This window comes from Thermobia domestica, chromosome 5, assembly GCF_964235325.1.
Source record: "Thermobia domestica chromosome 5, izTheDome1.hap1.1, whole genome shotgun sequence".
Lineage (NCBI taxonomy): Eukaryota > Metazoa > Arthropoda > Insecta > Zygentoma > Lepismatidae > Thermobia > Thermobia domestica.
This window is the reverse complement of record NC_137458.1, coordinates 30,574,064-30,593,576: the sequence shown is the minus strand read 5'-3', so window position 1 is coordinate 30,593,576 and position 19,513 is coordinate 30,574,064. Positions and strand designations below refer to the sequence as shown.

General features: G+C 38.1%; 1 protein-coding gene across 1 annotated transcript; it reads left to right on the top strand.

The window, feature by feature from the left end:
* The first annotated feature begins 18,385 nt into the window (after window positions 1–18,385).
* On the top strand, window positions 18,386–19,162 carry LOC145685027 (TNF receptor-associated factor 4-like). The gene has a single exon (XM_081757369.1). It carries the CDS (start codon window positions 18,386–18,388, stop codon window positions 19,160–19,162), a length of 777 nt encoding a protein of 258 aa, XP_081613495.1.
* The last annotated feature ends 351 nt before the right edge of the window (window positions 19,163–19,513 follow it).

Sequence of the window (19,513 nt, the reverse complement as noted above, 5' to 3'; positions counted from 1 at the left end):
ACTATCGTTCCATCGTGCGTTCCTTTTTTCAATGATGGCTTTTCGTCGGTGGTCTGCCATAAGTAATTTATTCGACCAACTAATCCCGTCTTCCTTATCAAAATCTTCAGATACCTGTAAACCAAAATGCTTAAAAATGGGACGAGAAAAATGAATATTAAGATACAAACTGGCTGGTGAAACACCAAGACTTTCAACGATGGAGTAGTTATGTAACAGAACTGCTTGCGTCAGGTTCTCGGCCCATTTATTATGTGACTGACAACATAATAACCTAAGAGTAGATACAAGAATTTTATTAGAGTGTTCTGTGATGTTACTCATTGGGTGATACGGTGTTGTATGATGGACTTTAATATTGTACTCTTGCATTTTAGATAGAAACTTTTTGCTATGAAACACTGCAGCGTTATCTGTCAGCACTGCCTGAACGATACCTAAATGTAGCATGTATATATCAAATAAACACTTGATGACTGAAGTAGCAGTGGCGTTCTTCAAGGGGTAAGCTGTACAATATTGAGTAAACACATCAACAGTAACCAGTGCGAAACGCGCACCATTTTTGCCTGATGGGTATCGGCCTAAAAAATCAAGGGCTAATAAAGCTCGAGGTTCCGAATAAGGATTAGTGGACAAGAAACGAGCTGGTGGATGGTGATCGGATTTAAATTGCATACATTTCACGCAATCCTTTAAATGTTTCTTCACATCTGATCTCATTTTGCTCCAATAAAATGATTTTGAGATGATCCGAAGCGTTTTGTCTACTCCCGGATGATCTAAATCGTCATGGTAAGCTGTGAGAACGTTATTCACTAATGACCTGGGAATGCAAATTTTATATGAGTCTGGAAAATGAAAATCTCTGTATAAAAGAATACCATTATCGAGTTTGAAAAATTTTTCCCAATTGCGTGAATTCCTTGGAAGTTCTTTTATTTCCTCGCCTGCTAAAAAAGAAATAATGGGGAAATAATCAGGATCTTCCTTTTGCGCGTTCTGTAACTCTTCAACTGAAATATTTTTGATTTTGTCTTGAATAGCCTGTAAAAGATGAACACGTTTAGTTGGTAATTCTTTGGAAGGGAAGAGACGTGAAAGCGCATCTGCACAAAGGTTCTCGGAACCTTTCTGGAAACGTATTTCGTACTCCAGCTGCTGTAATTCCAGGGACCATCTAAGAAGACGAGTGTTCCAAGGCTTGGCCTTATCCAACCAACTGAGATTTTTATGATCTGTAATAAAAATAACATGGTGACCAATTAGCAATTGACGCCATTTTCCGACCGCAAATACGATTGCAAGACATTCGATCTCACTCACACTATAGCGAGACTCAGCAGGTGTTAAAGTCCGACTAGCGAACTGGATTACCCTTTTCTGTCCATCACTGTACTGATATAGGACTGCACTGACTCCCAAGCGGGATGCATCCGATTCTAAGTAATAAGGTAAATTCAAGTCAGGGTGTGACAAGAGAACGTCTTTACAAATATCGTCTTTAACTTGTTGAAAAGATTGTTCGTGTTCTTCAAGCCATTGCCACCGTTTTCCCTTTTTGAGAAGCTGAAAAAAGAGGTTGCATTTTTTCTGAGAAATGGGGAATAAAATTTCGTGACCAATTAAAGAGACCAATTACAGATTGTAAAGATTTAATATTGGTGGGTCTGGGTAAGTTACGAACCGCTTCTATGGTTTTTGGATCTTTTTGATGCCTTCAGGAGTAATCAAAAAACATAGAAAAGATATTGAATTAGTGCAAAACGAACATTTTTCAATGTTGAGAGTAAGGTGGTGTTCTCTAAACTTTTCAAAGATTTGTCTCAGCAATGCAAGATGTTCTCCAAAACTATCTGTAAAGCAAGCCAAATCGTCAATGTATCGTAAGATTTTAGCATGTAACTCTGGTCCCAATACTTTTTGGAGCATACTGTTTAAAACACTGCTACCATTTTTGTAACCAAAACATGTGACTCGATATTGGTAATGCTGGCCTTCGAAATTGAATGCTGTGTATTCCTGGGACTTAGGAGTAAGCAAGGCTTGATTATAGCTACTTACAAGATCCAGAGAGCTAAGGTTAGGTTTACATTTTACTTTTAACAATAGGTCCTGTATGCCCTCAGATTTTGTTTGGCGAAGTTCCACAAACCGGTTTGGCAAGCGAAGATCAACACATATTCTTGGTTTCCCGTTTTTCTTGGGAACGACAAGGATAGGATTGCTGTGAACAGAATTTGAATGACAAATTAATCCTAATTCTAATAACTTATGAATCTCATCTCGTACATCTTGGAGATACTTATGAGGGATGGGATATTGTTTACGTACCAGTGGCTTGTCAGTTTTCACCTCCATCTCATAAACGAAGTCTTTACAGAGACCTGGATAATTCGTAAAAATATCCCTATATTGTGACAAAAGAGAGTATAATTGTTTTTTCTGTTGATTGTTTAAATTAAAAGTGCGGTTAACAGCATCTCTAATCTGTTCGTCTGTAGCACATTGTTTTACAAAAGTGGCAGCTGAAATAGAAAAAATATTATCTATCGTATTTCTCTCTTCATCTTCGGAGATTTCCTGAAAGTCAAAATTTTCTGGTAAAAGATTAACAATGGTTTTCAAATTGTTATATTCCATGGAAATCGTACCATCCAAAAGATTAATTTGGCTTCTCAAAGCAGTAAGTGCATCAAGTCCTAAAATAAGATCTTGATTAAGAGATTCTGTAACATAAACTTTTACATAAACAGAAATGTTATCAATTTGAACAGTGACTAATGTGTAACCTCTTACTTTTCTTCTGGTTGACCCACTGAAATCCACTAAAAGTACATCATCAGCTGGAGTGAGTTTGGGTGACGTCACATCTGCGCTAATGCGTTTCCAAAGCGCTAAAGACATGAGGCACGTATCGGAGCCTGTGTCCGCCAAACATTCAACTTCAGTATTACAAACTAAAACTTTAAGTTTAGCAGAGATAGGGTTGGGTTGCGCATTAATATAATGGTCTAGACAATCTGTGTCCGATTCGCAATCACTTCTAGCTAAATCCAGATTATTTACACTACAAATGTGAGTATGCGATACCAGAAAATGCTTAGTTGGACCTACAGTGAGATAGTATGTGTTGGCCGGTACCCGGTCCTCAGTACCGCCTTCTAATTGTTTTCCGAGTGGCCAGAATTCCATTCATTACGTCGGTTTGAGTTGTTCCTATTGTTATGATTTTGCCTATTGTTGTTATTTCTACTATTATTATTCCTCCTTTCATTATTGGTACTATTGTTTCGCCGATCCCTAGAATTATTGTTCTTTCGTTCAGGTCTAGTCTTAGAATTATCGCGCGAGTCGCGATTCCTGTTCCGTTCCTCACTATTTCTCTGATCACGTGATCTCAAGGGTCGGTTCCTATTATTTCTACTATGGTCACGTCGCGTACGACCTCGGTTCTGATTCCTATCAATTCTCATATTATTTACACGCTGATCCTGGTACCTTTGATTATTACTCTTATTATACGAAAAATTTCGTTGGTTACTTTGGAAACCGAAATTTTGATTACCATTATAATTATTACCCTGCTTGTATCTCTCTTCTCTACGACTTTGCTGAGCCTGTAAAGTTTCTAATTTTTGAATTGCGGCCAAAAACTCCCTGATATTATTACATGAATGAAGAAAGAGTTCAGTTTTAAATCTATTAGGTAAAGTCTGTATTACATCTGTAAGTATGAGAAATTCAGGTAATTGCGGTGTCAATTCACGAAGTTTATTGAATTGATCTAGCGCAAAATCATGTACGGAACTATGTACCTTGGGATCGAACCTAGTACTCTTACAGGTTGATAGCCTGTGTTGTACTGTAGCTTTTCCCGCGAAAGCTTCAATAAGTGCTTGTTTGATTTGATCATAGTTAGTAAAGTCGTCTTTCCTGATATTGTACCAACTTAATGAAACTCCCTGCAACAAATGTGGAATGAGTTTAAACAGAGCTTTATCAGAAAGGTTGGCTAATTGAGCTGTAAGCTCTAGCTTTTGCAAATAATTGTGAATTGATTCACTGGAAGGATCACCCTGAAATTTAGGAAAACACTGAATTTCCTTAAGCATGACATCGTCTTTTAATTTCGTATTTTTTCTCTGGCGATTAGTGAAAGTAACATTTTTGTCGCGCTTGCGCCTTCGGTCGTATACAACCATGATTTCTGAATCATCACTTGCACTATCACTACTACTGGTGTCTTTACATTCCGAATAAGCGGAATCACTGTAGTGCCTATTTCTAACTTGTCTAGGAGTATCTGCTTCTACTCGGGGTTCGAATTCTGACGCTCTATTTTCGGTACTTTCTACTCTCTGGGCGAGCTCTACCATATCACGCCTAATTTCTTTTATGTTCTTATCTATTGCCCGTATTTCGGCGCGACATTCTGCGTTAGATTCATTTTTTACCTTCATGTTGTAATCTATCAGTTTCGCCTCTTCATATATCATTTTAATGTCTTTACTTTGCCTTTCTACGCGTTCAGAAATTTCCTCAATACGGTCATGCATCTCATCTAATTTATCGATTGTATCTATATGTAAACTAACGCAGCGTTCCTTATTAGCCTGACACACATCTCGGGTTGATTCCAACTGCCCTTGGAGGGATTGTGTGTAATCGTGCAAGCCTCCTAAATGATTCTGAATTCTACAGACTTTTGTTTCTATTTGTTCTACACGATGGCATGTTTCTTCAGTCTGTTGCCTAACTTCGACGCTGGTCTGTGTGGCGAGTTCGATTGCCTGTTTAGTACTATGACTGACTTCGTGAAGCTGGTCATGAATCTTAAGTGTGATGCCATCGTATTTTTGTTCGAGGATTTCGTTCCTTCGTTTACTTTCGGCCTCCACATTCCTAATACTTTGTTCTAATCTTTGGTTATTTTCGCGACATTCCCTTTGTACATCGTCTAACTTCTGACCTAACTCACTCTTTAGTTCTTTTTCTAATCTAGCTAGGTTTTCTTTATTCTCAGCACGGGACTCTTTACTATCTTTCTCTAATCTAACAAGATTCTCTTTAAGATGAGCAAAATTCTCTTCATTTTTAGCGCGATTCTGTTTATTGTCTCTCATCAAATCTTCGAGAAGTGAACTCATCCTAGTTATCATATCTACTTCTTGATGTGCCATCTTGAACAAAATAAAGCTTAAAACATACAATTAGAATAAAATTAACTATCACAAGAATATATGATTAAAATCACCTGAAAGAGATTTTTTTTAATTCCTGGTACTGAGCTGAAAAAGGAATGGTATATTAAAATATTAATCTTATAAGTATTCGAGCACCAACGGTCTCGATTCGGGTCGGTAGTTCGGGCGTCATTTATTTGTAACCGCCTGGATAATCTGGTCGCTGTCCGTGGCTCGTGGTACTACCAATAAGCATCTTCCTGATACTTTAACTTACCTGGACAGGACGATGAAGGACCTCTCCAAGAAAAGGTTACAAACTGTTTCCAAATTGCCCGTCGGTCTCAATAATATGAGCATTAGGCGCCGAGAGGTTCGGGTGTCTCGTCTCGAAAACCTCACGGACGATCAGACGGTCATCCAGACCATAACGCACACAAACATCACTCATACAAACAACGAAAACACACTGGGTTAAATGACACTATACTTATTTATTAGAACACTATTTTGAAAAAAAAAATAATGAAGAGAAATGAACACAACACTGGACACTGATAAATTTTGCCGCTGAAATTACGCTTTGCCCTTTTCGGGAAATATAGCCCTTTATATATATATGATTATAATTCAGATATCACTATAAATACTTCGCTCACACCATTAACACACTTGGGAGATTCGCACTGGGGAAAAGTTGTCTGGATCGTCCCACGATGAATCCAGTTGTTACGCTGAACAGTCCTGCAGCGTAAAGGTGAATCTTCAGCAAACACCCACAAGAAGATCTCCACAATGGAATACAGATATTGGAGGGCGCGTATATAACATTTTAAACGCACAAGGTCTGAGGACCTGGGATTTCACTGATTGGGGCTAGCCGTAAGAAATCGTCCTTCACCGGCTAAATAGCTTGTGCCCCTTAACACAACTTATGTTTGAAGCTCGACGCGAGATGCGTGGTTACGGCTTCCAGACCTGGAGTCAAACTCCTCGAGCATCCAAGCTCAAGCTACGGGTTGCAATGGTCAACGGAAAAGTGTTGGCAGTTCATTTCAAAATTCACTCAGTGAACTCACCTGTATGCACATACAAACAGAATATAGAAAACAATTTATGTTAATTTTAGTCAACTGCCTATAATGCACTAGACACGGCGACAACACTGGCGTGAGAAAGTATAGATAACGAACTGCGAAAATTGTGAGGCTGGTGCCCATTTGGCTACTGAGACATCTGGTCAGCCCGTATTTCTCTAATCTATTGTAATGTTTCCATAAGCGATTAAAGAAAGCACTTAATTCAGTTCCAAATAACTGCAGAATATATACTGTGTATATAATGAGTCAGGGAGAAACACTGAAATGGTTAGTCACTAACTGAAATGTTCTCAGCAAAAGCAATGTTTTAAATATATATATGAAAAAACGATGAAAGACTTCTTTGTCCAATTGTGTGGGAAAGAACCAATTCCCACCAAAGAAAGAACTTATGTGCGTTGCAGAATAAAGTATAAATCGAAAATAATAATCACTGTCTTCACGAAATATACAGGGCGTCCACAAAAAATACTTCTATAACCTGGTGGCGGTTATATATTCACCATTACGCTGTACACACTTTTGCATCCTCGAAAACCACTTTTGGAAGCAGTGTTGCCAGTCTTTTTCTTCAAGTGTTGAAAGTTCATTCTCGTAAGCCACTACAGCTTCTTCAGGGCTGCAAAATCTTTTCCCACGCATGCGATCTTTGATCCTGGGGAACAGAAAAAATCACACGGGGCCAGGTCAGGACTATACGGGGGATGAGTCAGAAGTTTGACCTCCGTAGATTCTGAAAACTGAATTGTGATGTTGGCCGTGTGTGCGGACGCATTGTCATGATGAAGCAGGATCCCACGCAATCCAGTTCTTGGACGCCGTTCCCGAAGCTTCTGGAACACTTTTGTTAGGCAAACAGTGGTGTACCACTGAGCAGTAACAGTCCTTTGTTCTTCAAGTGGAACAGTTGCAACATGACCAGATTTGGAGAAGAAAGTTGCGACCATCTTCTTCCCCACACTTCGCGGTCGCTTCACGTTCGTGGGTGGATTTTCGTCTGGAAAGATCCAAACTGTAGACTGGCGTTTATTTTCAGGGTCAAATTGATAGATCCAAGTCTCATCACCAGTAACAATGTCAGAGACGGGTCGAGAATTGCCTCCATCAAAACTTGCAAGCATTTCTTCACACCATTCCACACGCATGCGCTTCTGCTGTTCAATCAAAGTGTGAGGCACCCAACGAGATGAAACCTTCCTGAGCCGAAGATGATCATGAAGAATTTTTGTTACTGCTGGCGATCCAATGTTCAGTGTAGATTCAATGTTTTTGAAAGTTGTTCGAGGATTTTCTCGAATCATTTGTTCCACAGCGATAATGTTTTCATCTGACATAGCTGTTGCCGGACGTCCAGCTCTCTCTTCATCTTTAAGCGATGTCCGGCCTCTTCTGAATTCACCAAACCACCGAAAAATTGTAGCACGGGAAGGAGCAAGGTATCCAAATGCCTCCTGTAAGCGGTCAAGGCTCTGTGTCTCGTTCAAACCACTTTTGAAATCGTAAAGGATCATTGCCCGAAAATGTTCCCTTTCGAGCTCCATTCTAGACAGCCGAATACTGCTCACATCAACAAACAAGTGAAGGCGATATGGCCACGCCAATAAGCGAGGCGAGTTGAAACTTGCTTCGCTTCTTTGTTCTGGATACCACTACCGAACGCAGTTGTTGGAATTCAAATACTGTGCCACAACAATGCGTATCTCAAAACTTTCGTGGTGATCCTCGTATGATTAACAAGATGTAGCCTATATGTTTCATTAATTCTTAAATATTAATTACTGTGTAACTGATATATCGTCCAAAGATAAGACATACTTTGTATTACAAAGTCTGACAATTAAGTTCGCGAGCTCGTTCCATAAAGTGTGCTACATACCGTATTGCTGCTGGTGTGATCACCTTCCAAGTACTCACGTTGTAAAATCATACAGTGATACAAGCACCTACTCCACCTTCGAAGGATTTTTGGAACTCTTATTTCTGGAATGACCTTCAGGGTTATCGTCGTATTAGCCTAAATGTCATCAATGTCATCAAAACGTCTTCCTTTCAACACTATTTTAATCCTTGGTTAAAGAAAAGAGTGACTGGAGCCAGGTCAGATGAGTACTGCTATGGTCTGCTACAGTTATTTATTTTCTGGTTTAAAAACTCTCGTATGGACAGTGCAGCTTGAGCAGGTGCATTGTCATGTTGGAGAAGCCATGAATTTATAGCGAAAAATTCTGGTCGTTTCCATCTCACCTTTAACGCAATCTTTGCAGCAGTGCAAAATACTACACTTAGTTGACTGTTTGACCTCGTGGTAAAAACTCATTCTGTACAATTTCACGGATATCAAGTAATGTTATCAACATTGTTTTGATTTGTGATTTTGATTGCCGGAACTTTTTCGGTCGTGAGGAGCCACCCGTCTTCATTTGGGCACTTTGTCGCTCTGTTTCAGGGTCACATATCTAGGTTTTCTCGCCTGTGATTATTCGGCTAAAAACTTTGTCTTACCTCTTCAATAGATCTGTGCACACTTCCACCTTCCTTTCTGGGGCCATTTTGACACACACTTTGCGCATGCTAATGCCTTGAGTAAAAATTTTCCCGCACAGTTTATCAATCAGTGTTCACTTTATCGGGTATGAATGGCACATTCAGTCATCGATTTACACACACAATTTGATAAATTTTGGTAATATTGTCGTCTGTTAGGCTCATTACAGGTCGTCCCACTCTCTGATCATTAGTAATTATTTCCCTTCCCTCTGAAAATCATTTAACCGATTTGTACACTGCTATTTTCTATATAGTATTCTCACCGCACACTTGATATAATATTTGCAGAGTCTCGCTACCCTTCTCTCCTAGCTTCATCAAAAATTGCTTCAATTTCATCTCAGACATTTTCATTACACATAGGGATGCGCACGAGACAAGATTTGTGGCCGTCTTGTCTCTCATTGTCTCGTAAAAGCGATGTCTCGACTCGAAAAATGTATACTTCTCTATTGAAAGAGCCGTTTCTCGACTCGAATTTTATTAGGAAAATCCTCTCGACTCGTCTCGTGTGCATCCCTAACTACACAAAACACACGCAAGCACAAATAACAACGCACATTGACTCACCACGAAACCATCACGCGTCAACGCAAACACTGCTGTAATCCTGAAATCATAGGCTTCTGTAAAAGTACAAAACCACCAAAAACTGTTCGCCAAACAAGAAAGAAAAAAAGCTTATAAACTCTTAACCAAAACTAAATGTAAATATGTTTCAGCGTTTTCGAAATCCACTCCTAAAGAAGAAAAAATGGGATCAGTTTCTGTAATATTACTAGTTAAGTTTCTTTATTCAGAAAATGACACTGTGAGGATTCGCTTGAGTTGCCTGTGCGAAATTCGCTATATTTATTCTTCATTAAAAATGCTTGGTTTCAATGTGAGAGGAAGGAAAGGGGACAATTTCATAATACAATGGGACTTCAAAAATAGATAAAAGTTCGACTTATGAGTTTTTCGAGTAATCAAGGTTCGACTTATCAAGGTGGCCACAACAAAAATTTGAGGTACCGAGGTTCAGCTTTCCTTATGAAAAGTGACTATCTAACTACTATAACTCGAAGTTTTATTCATTGAAACTCCATAGCTCGAAGTTTTATTCATTCAACCTCCGTAACTCGAAGTTTTATTCATTCAACCTGCTTAACTCGAAGTTTTATTCATTCAACCTCTATAACTCGAAGTTTTATTCATTCGACCTCTATAACTCCAAGTTTTATTCATTTAACCTCGATAACTCGAAGTTGTGATATTCGATTTCTAATTAAATAAGATGACTAGTAGAAATAAAACGTTAGATATGAGTAGAACACAATTACGGTATACATTAGTAACAATGACAATTACGTAAAAACATAGAGCTATAGCTTCGAGTTATCGAGGTCACATCAACAGGAATTCGACTTATAGAGGTAAACTTCGATTCGTAGAAGTTCCCACAAAAAGTTCGAGTTAATGAGGTTTCCAAATATTATTATGAAACCCTTAAAATTCAACTTATCGAGGTTGTAATTTTTAAATATTCGACTTACAGAGGTTAACATTGAGTGGTATTTAGAGTTCGAGGGAATGTGCAAAAATTCAAATTATCAAGAAATTCGAGTTGTCGTCAACTGTACTAAAATTTCTACTTCTTTGTATTTGGTATTTAAATTTCTTAAAAATAAGGAAACAAAGTGATTCATAATTTTCGTCAATTAAGTTTCTAAAGAGAAAAGGGGGTAATTTCTACAATATACATATTCAAAATCCTGGTTTGAATTCATTAAATCCAATTCTTCCTTAATAGTAGTCCTATAGTTTGTTGTGCGCTTTTCTAGTATACTAATATTTTGAATTAGCACTTCGACATTTCCTATTGTGAGTTATCTCGATGAAGTGGATATCTTGGGTTTGTGTTTGAATGGTGAACAGCTACTAGAGGTGAGTTTTTATTTCTTTATTTGAAGCAGTAATACTCTGTATGAAATAGAAACATTTTTATATACTGTATTTTTTTTTTCTTGCATTGTACACTCAACTGCAAAATACTATATTGAATGAATCACCATTCTCCGACAAGTATTTCAATGTACCAATTTCGAAACATCATTCTGCCTTACTACATATTGACACGGACTACGCAATGGCCCCTTTCCTCTTGCTTATTGCAATAGATTGGTTCATTCGTGTGAGGCAAGATTTATTACTTAACCTTACATTTGAACCAATGTGTCAGGGTAGTATTCATAAGTCCTAAACGGCACAAGACCTAAACGGCATAAGTCCTAAAAATAAAGGCACTAGTCCTACACTTTAGATCTTGTGCCTTTTAGGACTAGTGCCGTTTAAGACTTGTCTCGTTTAGGTCTTGTGCCGAGAAGTGATTTTTAGGTCTTGTGCTGTTTAAGACTAGTGCCGTTTAGAATTATTATCTGTTCAAAATAAGAAACGAATTGAGATTTAGAGCAAGACATGTTACCCTGTTGTCATATCATGAGTATTCCGCTAAAACATCGAATGAAAGGATAATTATAGAGAACGCTTGAGGGGAATACTTATGATGTGGCAACAGAGTAATATACAGGGTTTGTCCGGGAAGTAATAGGACTGATTTTATTCCGCCATGACTGTACTTCGGAGCGTGCGCGCACCGACTGGATCCGGTAGAGGGCGTTCCTAGCTAACGAACGAGCGGTCTCCGAGCACACGGAGAGCCAGGACAGGCTTTTTCGCGCGACGTGTTTCTGTGAGTGGTGCAAGCCGAAAATGCAGCGTTAGTTAGAGCAGAGGTACGCGATTAAATTCCGTGTTAAACTCGGTAAATCTGCGACAGAGACGTTTGATATGATCAAGCAGGCTTACCCAGATGATGCTTTAGCAAGAAGTGGTGTGTTTCGGTGGCACAAGGCCTTTTCGGAGGGCCGGGAAGAGGTCGCCGATGAAGACCGTGCTGGAAGACTTCGACAAACACCGACAATGTGACTCGTGTGCGCGAAGTTTTGAACTCAGACCGTCGACTAAGTATTCGTTTAATTGCCCAGATGTTAAATTTACCAAAAACTGTGGTTCATGAAATTGTGACGGAGCATTTGAACATGCGCAAGGTGTGCGCGAAGATTGTCCCAAAAGTGCTCACTGACGACCAGAAACTGCGGCGAGTGGAATTGTTCCAAGAAAATTTGAACATGTGTGAAAGTGACCCCCAATTTTTGAATAACGTAATCACAGGTGACGAATCATGGATTTTTGAGTATGATCCCGAGACAAAGAGGCAATCTTCCGAGTTGCACACGCCGGCGTCTCCTCGCCCAAAAAAGGGAAGAATGAGCAAATCCAAAGTAAAAATGATGCTCATTGTCTTTTTTGCCATCAAAGGCATGGTGCACCATGAATTTGTTCCCCCTGGACAAACCGTCAACGCCAAGTTTTACGTGGAAGTGCTCAAGAGACTCAAACGAAGGGTCAGTCTGGTCCGACCAAACATCGGAGCCGACTAGAAGCTGCACCACGACAACGCCCCGGCTCACACCGCCTTTCTTGTAAACAGCTACCTGACCAAGGCCGGAATCTCAACGCTTCCGCAGCCGCCCTACAGCCCAGATGTGGCTCCCCGGACTTCTTTTTGTTTCCTCGCCTGAAACGCCCGATGAAAGGCAAGCATTTTGAGACGACAGAGGGGATCCAAGCAGCTTGCACCGCGGCTCTCAAGGCTATTCCGGAGAATGACTTCCGTGACGCCTTCAATGCTTGGAAATCGCGCTGGCAGCGCTGTATCGACGCAGAAGGAGCCTATTATGAAAGTTTTTAAAGAATATCAACGATTGAATCAATAATTTTTTTTAAATCGACTCAGTCCTATTACTTTCCGGACAAACCCTGTATGTCTTGCTCCAAATCAATTCGTTTCTTATTTTGAATAGATAATAGTGCCGCCAAATTATTTTTAGCTTTTGTGCCGTTTAGGTCTTATGCCGTTTAGGACTTGTGCCGTTTAGGTCTTGTGCCTTTTTCATTCACCTGCTTTAGTGCTGATATTCGCCGCCACCACACGAAATTGCGACGATGCAGTAACTAGTTGGCAATAATGTAACGAACGTAACTAATTCCAACGGTAACAGCTATATTTGTACTACTAAAATTATTATTATCTGTTCTGCAGTTATACATGAACTAAATTATATAACCTATTTTATTCTAAGAATGAATTATATAATTGGTTACGAAATTCGTTTCTTTCAGATGGAGATACGAGAATCCCATAACAAATTTCTAAAAAAGAATTTTATGAATATGGTGTATTTAAACAGCATATTTTACCAGACTTTTGTAAAACTAAGCAAGCATTCAGAATTGCTATACATATACTCTCTGAAGTGTATTTTATTAAGAGTAGGACAAAAGCCCACTAACTTTCCAAAGATAGAACAAAATCCCACCAAAGTTTGCTTAATTAGGGCCAAAGTCCACTAGATACCTCACAAGTGAACATTAAATACCGACTATATACATTAAGAACGCAGACAGTTACAATATTTCGCAGTGTGTTTTGATAGAGTTGATATGTATAAGCAAAAAAAAAAAAAAAAAAAAAAAAAAAAAAAAAAAAATCAAGAAATAACGGTAAATTACTAATGTAATACGCAACACAATACGTTTGAAGAAATCAATACATGGTCTGATGGTCATTTAGGGATGGAGCCTGCAAACTTTTCCAGGAGAGCAGGCTTTTTCATATTATAAGTAAACCAAAAGTATATTTCCAAATTACGAAAACTTCAATAAGACAATAAATATATTCATATAACACACGTACATAAATACATATTTTATTATTATTATTATTATTATTATTATTATTATTATTATTATTATTATTATTATTATTATTTTCAGTTTGTTACCTTTTTAAATCCTAGGTCTTGACAGTGCGTGAATTTAAAACTACAGCTTGTGGGAAATGTACGAATAAGAAATGGGAAATTGTTTATGAAAGTCCATTTGTTTGACTGTCTTCATCTTCTGTACTCATATAAAAGAGTTGGAATAAGTAACTTTCTGGGTATAATACTATAAGTAGAGTCGTTAAATTTTCATTTTAAAACATCTTTTTCTTACGAAAGCAGGATATAAGAAATAATTTTTGGAAATACGTATCGTAAAATGGGTGGGATAAGATTTTTTTTAAGTATCGTATCTCGCAAATCTCTAAAGCTAATAAAATAAAACTTTCCACTGTAAAACAAACAAACAAACAAACAAAAACTGAAAAATGAACTAATAAAAGGGAAAGAACAAAGGGTGCATTTTCTTTAATGTTCGAATTCCCCAATACTTATTCAAAAAATATTTATAAAGTAAAGAACGATTTGCTTAAGCTGGATGCGTGTATTTCAACTTTTAACTAAAAGTAATAAAATATATGTTTTAGCATCTTGAAAATTACAAATTTTAAAAGGGAAGGAAGTTCAATTTCTACAATATTAAAATTTCCCACTGCTTATAAGATTTGGGCAGAAAACTCTTTTCCTTTACGTCTGGGTTCGTCCAGTTCAACAAATGAGAATACGAAGTGGATAATTAATTAGGTTATTTTAATTATTATAACATGCTGATGTAGTTTATATTTTTTAAAGTGTTTCTTTCACATTGTATTATAAACATTATTAATTTGGTGTAATTATTAAACAGATTAAAACTCACTTGGGGAGCCAAGAGTTTGTTTTGAGTGTTAAACCATCATTTGCCGTGACATAACCTTTGATTTTAACTTCACGTACAATCAAGGCTCAGGTCTAAAAAAAATGTAGCATATTTGAAATATATTATTATTATTATTATTATTATTAATAATAATAATAATAATAATAATAAACCCCGGAGAACCCCGAGGAAAACGCCATACACGATGTTTATCCACCACAAAACTCATTTGGCACGAGCTCAGATCGAACCAAGCAGAGATGGAGTGGGTCAGTGGGTCGGTGGGTCAGTGGGTCAAGTTTTCTGAGTGGGTCAGTGGGTCGTGGGTCAACAGTATGTGACCCACTGTCACCCACCACCCACCGTGACCCACTGTCACCCACCACCCACCGTGACCCAACCACCCACCGTGACCCACCCACCCACCATGACCCACTGCGACTCACCACCCACCATGACCCACTGCGACCCACCGACTCAGTATGACCTACCGACCCTCTCTGCTCACTGCATTGTAGACAGTATCTTCTGAAGACTGGTAAATTTGTCTTCGTTTTACTTTCAAGACCTTCATTTCCCTTTCTTTTCCACTTGTTTCTGTCTACTTACCTGAGGTGAGTATATCTAACCAAGTGAAAAAAGAACTTCAGGACTTTTGGATATTGATATTTTTAATTGTAATAATAGCAATAGGACTTCTACTACTACTTGGCTTTCGAGATCTGTGACTTTTTAGAGGAGCTAACTACCGGAAAAAATACATTTTTGAATCACTGTAATATATAAATTATTATATATAAAAAAATGAATGTAACTATGTGTGCCTGATCATCACGGTCAAAGTGCAAAGTCAAATGAAATTACTTTTGGTATATAGTTAGGTCTTAATCCAAACTGAGATGTTATATTGCTTTTATTATAATGCATAATATCCTAAGGAGATAGAGAGGATCCGAATTTTTGCGGAAGAAAATGAGTATCTCGCAAACCGTTAAACTTACTTTCCCCTTTATGTGTGTGGGGGGGAGGGGGCACTTTCTATATATGGAAAATTGGTAGTGAGTTGGTTTGTAAAAACGATCGACAACGATCGATGTTATTTAAGAAAAAAAGATCAGAAACAAAAAATGCTTGGCTTCAAATACCCATTGCTTTCTACTATAATAATTGCTGAAGCTTATGTTTATTATATGGAGCGCTTACAGCACAGAGCAATCAACCCAAAAACTTGTGACTAAAATAGGCATAAAATTTGTACTGTAAGCTTAATTACACGGAAATTTTAAGTTTGGATTGTGCGCATAATTATATGAAAAATTTTACACTCTTTTCCCTTTACGTTGGTCTACTTACCTTGATTTCGAACTTTGAAATTTCATCCTTTTTTCCACTGAAAAGTATTGATAATTCAAAAAGGAAATAATTATACTATGATAATTTAATTGAAATTCATCGTAATTTGGCCCATGGCAAACAGCAGTGTGGTAATTGAAGGGGAAGAAGGAGGGAAATTCCCATTCACCTCTGAACACTCCAGGAACCTCGTTCCCTTTCGCTTTCTAGACGGGGGAGGGAACTTGGTAATGACATCAAACTTTCATGTGTAATTACAAAAATTAAATTTATAAACAAATAAGAAATCATCAGTTTATCAGGCTTTAATTGATAATTTATTCACAAGATTCCTTATCGAAGGCGTGGTAGATGAAGTTTCTGTTCTCCATGAGTCGACATTGCCAACTGACGTGGTCGATATGGAAAAGATGTTGTATGGTGATAGAGAGATTATACTTCTTGCTGAGTATTTCAAAACTGACTAAGAAAAATCGTTATCAGACTTAAGTCTAACAAGCAGATTGTCGATGAGGAGTTGCAGAAATCGGGTAGAAGTATTATCAATTTCCACGACAGAGTGCGAACGGGGATTTCCCCTTATGAATTTACAGATGACTGATATTAGAAATAGACTAAGTGCTGAAACATTGTCTAACTTGTTGTTCATCAATGTTAATGGGCTACCGCTAGACAAGCTCAAAGTACACGAGCTAGTTATTTCTTGGCTGAAGGATGGACATCATTCCGCTGCGGATGATTTACCACGAAAAAGTTCTGGAGGCCAACAGGAAGTAAACCCGATTTCAGATTTGTTTTAAGGTGGAAAGTTACGAGTCATAGAAAATGTATACTTGTATTAGTAATGGCTTATTTGTGTTATTCAACTTTGTACCTATTTTTTAGTAAGTCTCTTCTTTGCTTTAGGTAAATTACTTTGAATAAATATTCATAATAATTGCAATTATGCATATTTGTAACTTAAATTTAACGTGGTGTTTTAGTGATTACACAAATTACAATTATGAGCATACTTTATGGAGATGCTCTCAGGTAGGGTACCCGGGCACCTTTATAAACTATGAAAAACTGACTTTTCGTTTTTTCTGAGAAAAATACTGTGAACTGAGAAACCATAACTTTTTCCATATTGTACAGGGGTATTTTCCTGCGAATAGAAGTTTCTTTTGGTATGCGTTCAGAAATTAACACTTGCAAGAATACTCTCCTAGTACAAGTATATTTTAGGCACACACTAATTTCCCTCCACCTCGAACTGTTTCAATTTCCTCATTGACAAACATTTTACCATTTTATATCGTAAAGGTCAGATCCACCGTTATTGTAACAGAGTGGTGCTTGAGCGATTGACTAGAAATTCAAACTCCGATTAGTGACAATTTCACAGTCTTGTTTTATTTAAAGTGTAAACTCTTTAGTCAGTACAGAAGAGGCCGTGGATCGTGTTCAGAGTTGATGACGATGTATTTTGGTTAGTCAGAATAGGTCACAGTGGATGAGAGAGGTTCATGGTGGGTGGTGGGTCACGGTGGGTGGTGGGTCAGAGTGGGTCACCGTGGGTGGTGGGTCACAGTGGATCACGGTGGATCAGAGTGGGTCACGGTGGGTGGTGGGTCAGAGTGGGTCACTGTGGGTGGTGGGTCATGATGGGTCGTGGGTCAGAGTGGGTCACGGTGGGTGGTGGGTCAGTGGGTCGTGGGTCATGGTAGGTGGTGGGTCAGTGGGTCGTGGGTCAAGTTTTCATTGACCCACGCCAACTCTGGAACCAAGGACCCCCTGCACCAGAGGTGAACGGTTGCTCTACCACTGAACCACCGCAGCCCCTGCTCCCACACTAGAATCGAAGCCTAGCCTCATATATCGAAAATGAAAATGAAATTTAAATATTTAGACCCGGGAAAGTTCGATTTTTACAATTTGTTTATAACACGACATGCTACTTTCTTTTTCCTTCTCTCTCTCTTTCCCTCTTCCGTAATATATGAATTGGAACTGGTAGGCTGTAAACTATAATGGAGAAACTACTTTGTTTGTTGCTTATCGATCTGTCCGTTACTAAGGTAAAACATAAAATAATGGCGCTGCAGAAACACTGTTCCTCCCCCTATGACACAACATTTGTAACTCTCAGCTGCGGAAAGAAATTGTCGCGACGAGAGTTCCATCGCAGTAACAGTACTGGCAATGGTTTGCTCTAACAAAATCAATTTATAAAATACCTACATGTCAATGTTTCGCTTCTGTTATTTATGTAAAAGACACACTCAAGAGAACTTAGAAATTCACCAAAAACTATGCAAATATGAAGAGGTGTCTTGTCCCATGAAATGTGACCAAGTTATTTTTCGATGCAAGCTAGCCCATCACAAGAAATTTGAATGCAAAAATCGAAAATACAAGTGCGAATTTTGTTCTAAATTGATTCTACATAGTGACCTTAAACAACATGAAGTTCGATGTGCTTGGGAAGTTATTGAATGCAAAAAGTGCAACAACCGAATTCAACGGTCAACAATGTCCGAACATGAAGCATTCAGTTGTCAAAAAGGGTATGCTTCTTGTTTTTATTGTGGTAAAACTCTTACTGAAGCTGAAATTGTTTCCCATGAAGAGAAATGCGAATTACGTTTACGAAACTGTGAAAGATGTGGTAAACGAATTCAACAGAAATATTTGTTACTTCATGCGAAAAAGAGCTGTGATAAACGTCTTATTCAGTGTGAATACTGCAATAGCAAAATGGAAGCTATTAAACAAACAAACCATTTGCAACAATGTGAATTGTTTCCTGTGCTATGTGAGAAGAAATGTGGAAAATATGTTGCAAGAAACGAACTTAGTAAACATTTACAAGAGTCGTGTCCAAATAGAATTGTAATGTGTGACTTTTGCGCACATGAAGCTGAAGCACAATTCTTGGAAAGACATTTGGCTAAGTGTGGTAAATATCAAGTGTCTTGTCCTGAAAATTGTGGTGTTCAAGTAGAGAGGAAGTTCGTAAAGAAACATGAAGACGAACAATGTGTAAAGCTCTTTTCAAAATGCACTTTTGAAGCAATGTCATGCGACTTTGCTGGTTCTCCGGCTGATTTACGAAAACATGTAAAACAAAAGAATTCGTTGCATATGGAATTAATGAAAAAGGTCATTGAAATGCTCGAGTGTAGTGTGAATACCCAAAATCAGACGATAGCTGATCTGCAAAAGCAAGTGAGAGAAATGCAAGTCAAAATAAATGAACTGGAGCATGGGATGGGAAATTGTTTTGGGAAATACCTGACATTGCGTTGAAACTTCAATCGCTGAATTATAAAGAGAAAAGTTGCACATTTTATACCAGTGATTCGGGATATAAATTACAAGCTGCAGTCGGATTTCAGGAAAATTCATCCATTTCGCATATTATCGATAAATACAGTGTGGTATTTTCGGTGTTTATTTGTGTTCTACCAGGCAAATATGACAGTTTTTTGAAGTGGCCGCTCATAAGACAAGTCACTGTTAGATTGATAGATCAAGTAGACAAAAGAAAGGATGTCACTCTGAGTCAGAAAGTGAATTTAGTTACAGAAAAATCTTCATCCAACAGCGAAAGGAAATTGCATTTTGAAATTTTTCGTTTGATTTCCTACCGAGAACTAA

Coding starts and splice junctions, on each gene's coding strand:
- LOC145685027 (XM_081757369.1), top strand. CDS start 18,386: ATGTCCGAACATGAAGCATTCAGTTGTCAAAAAGGGTATGCTTCTTGT.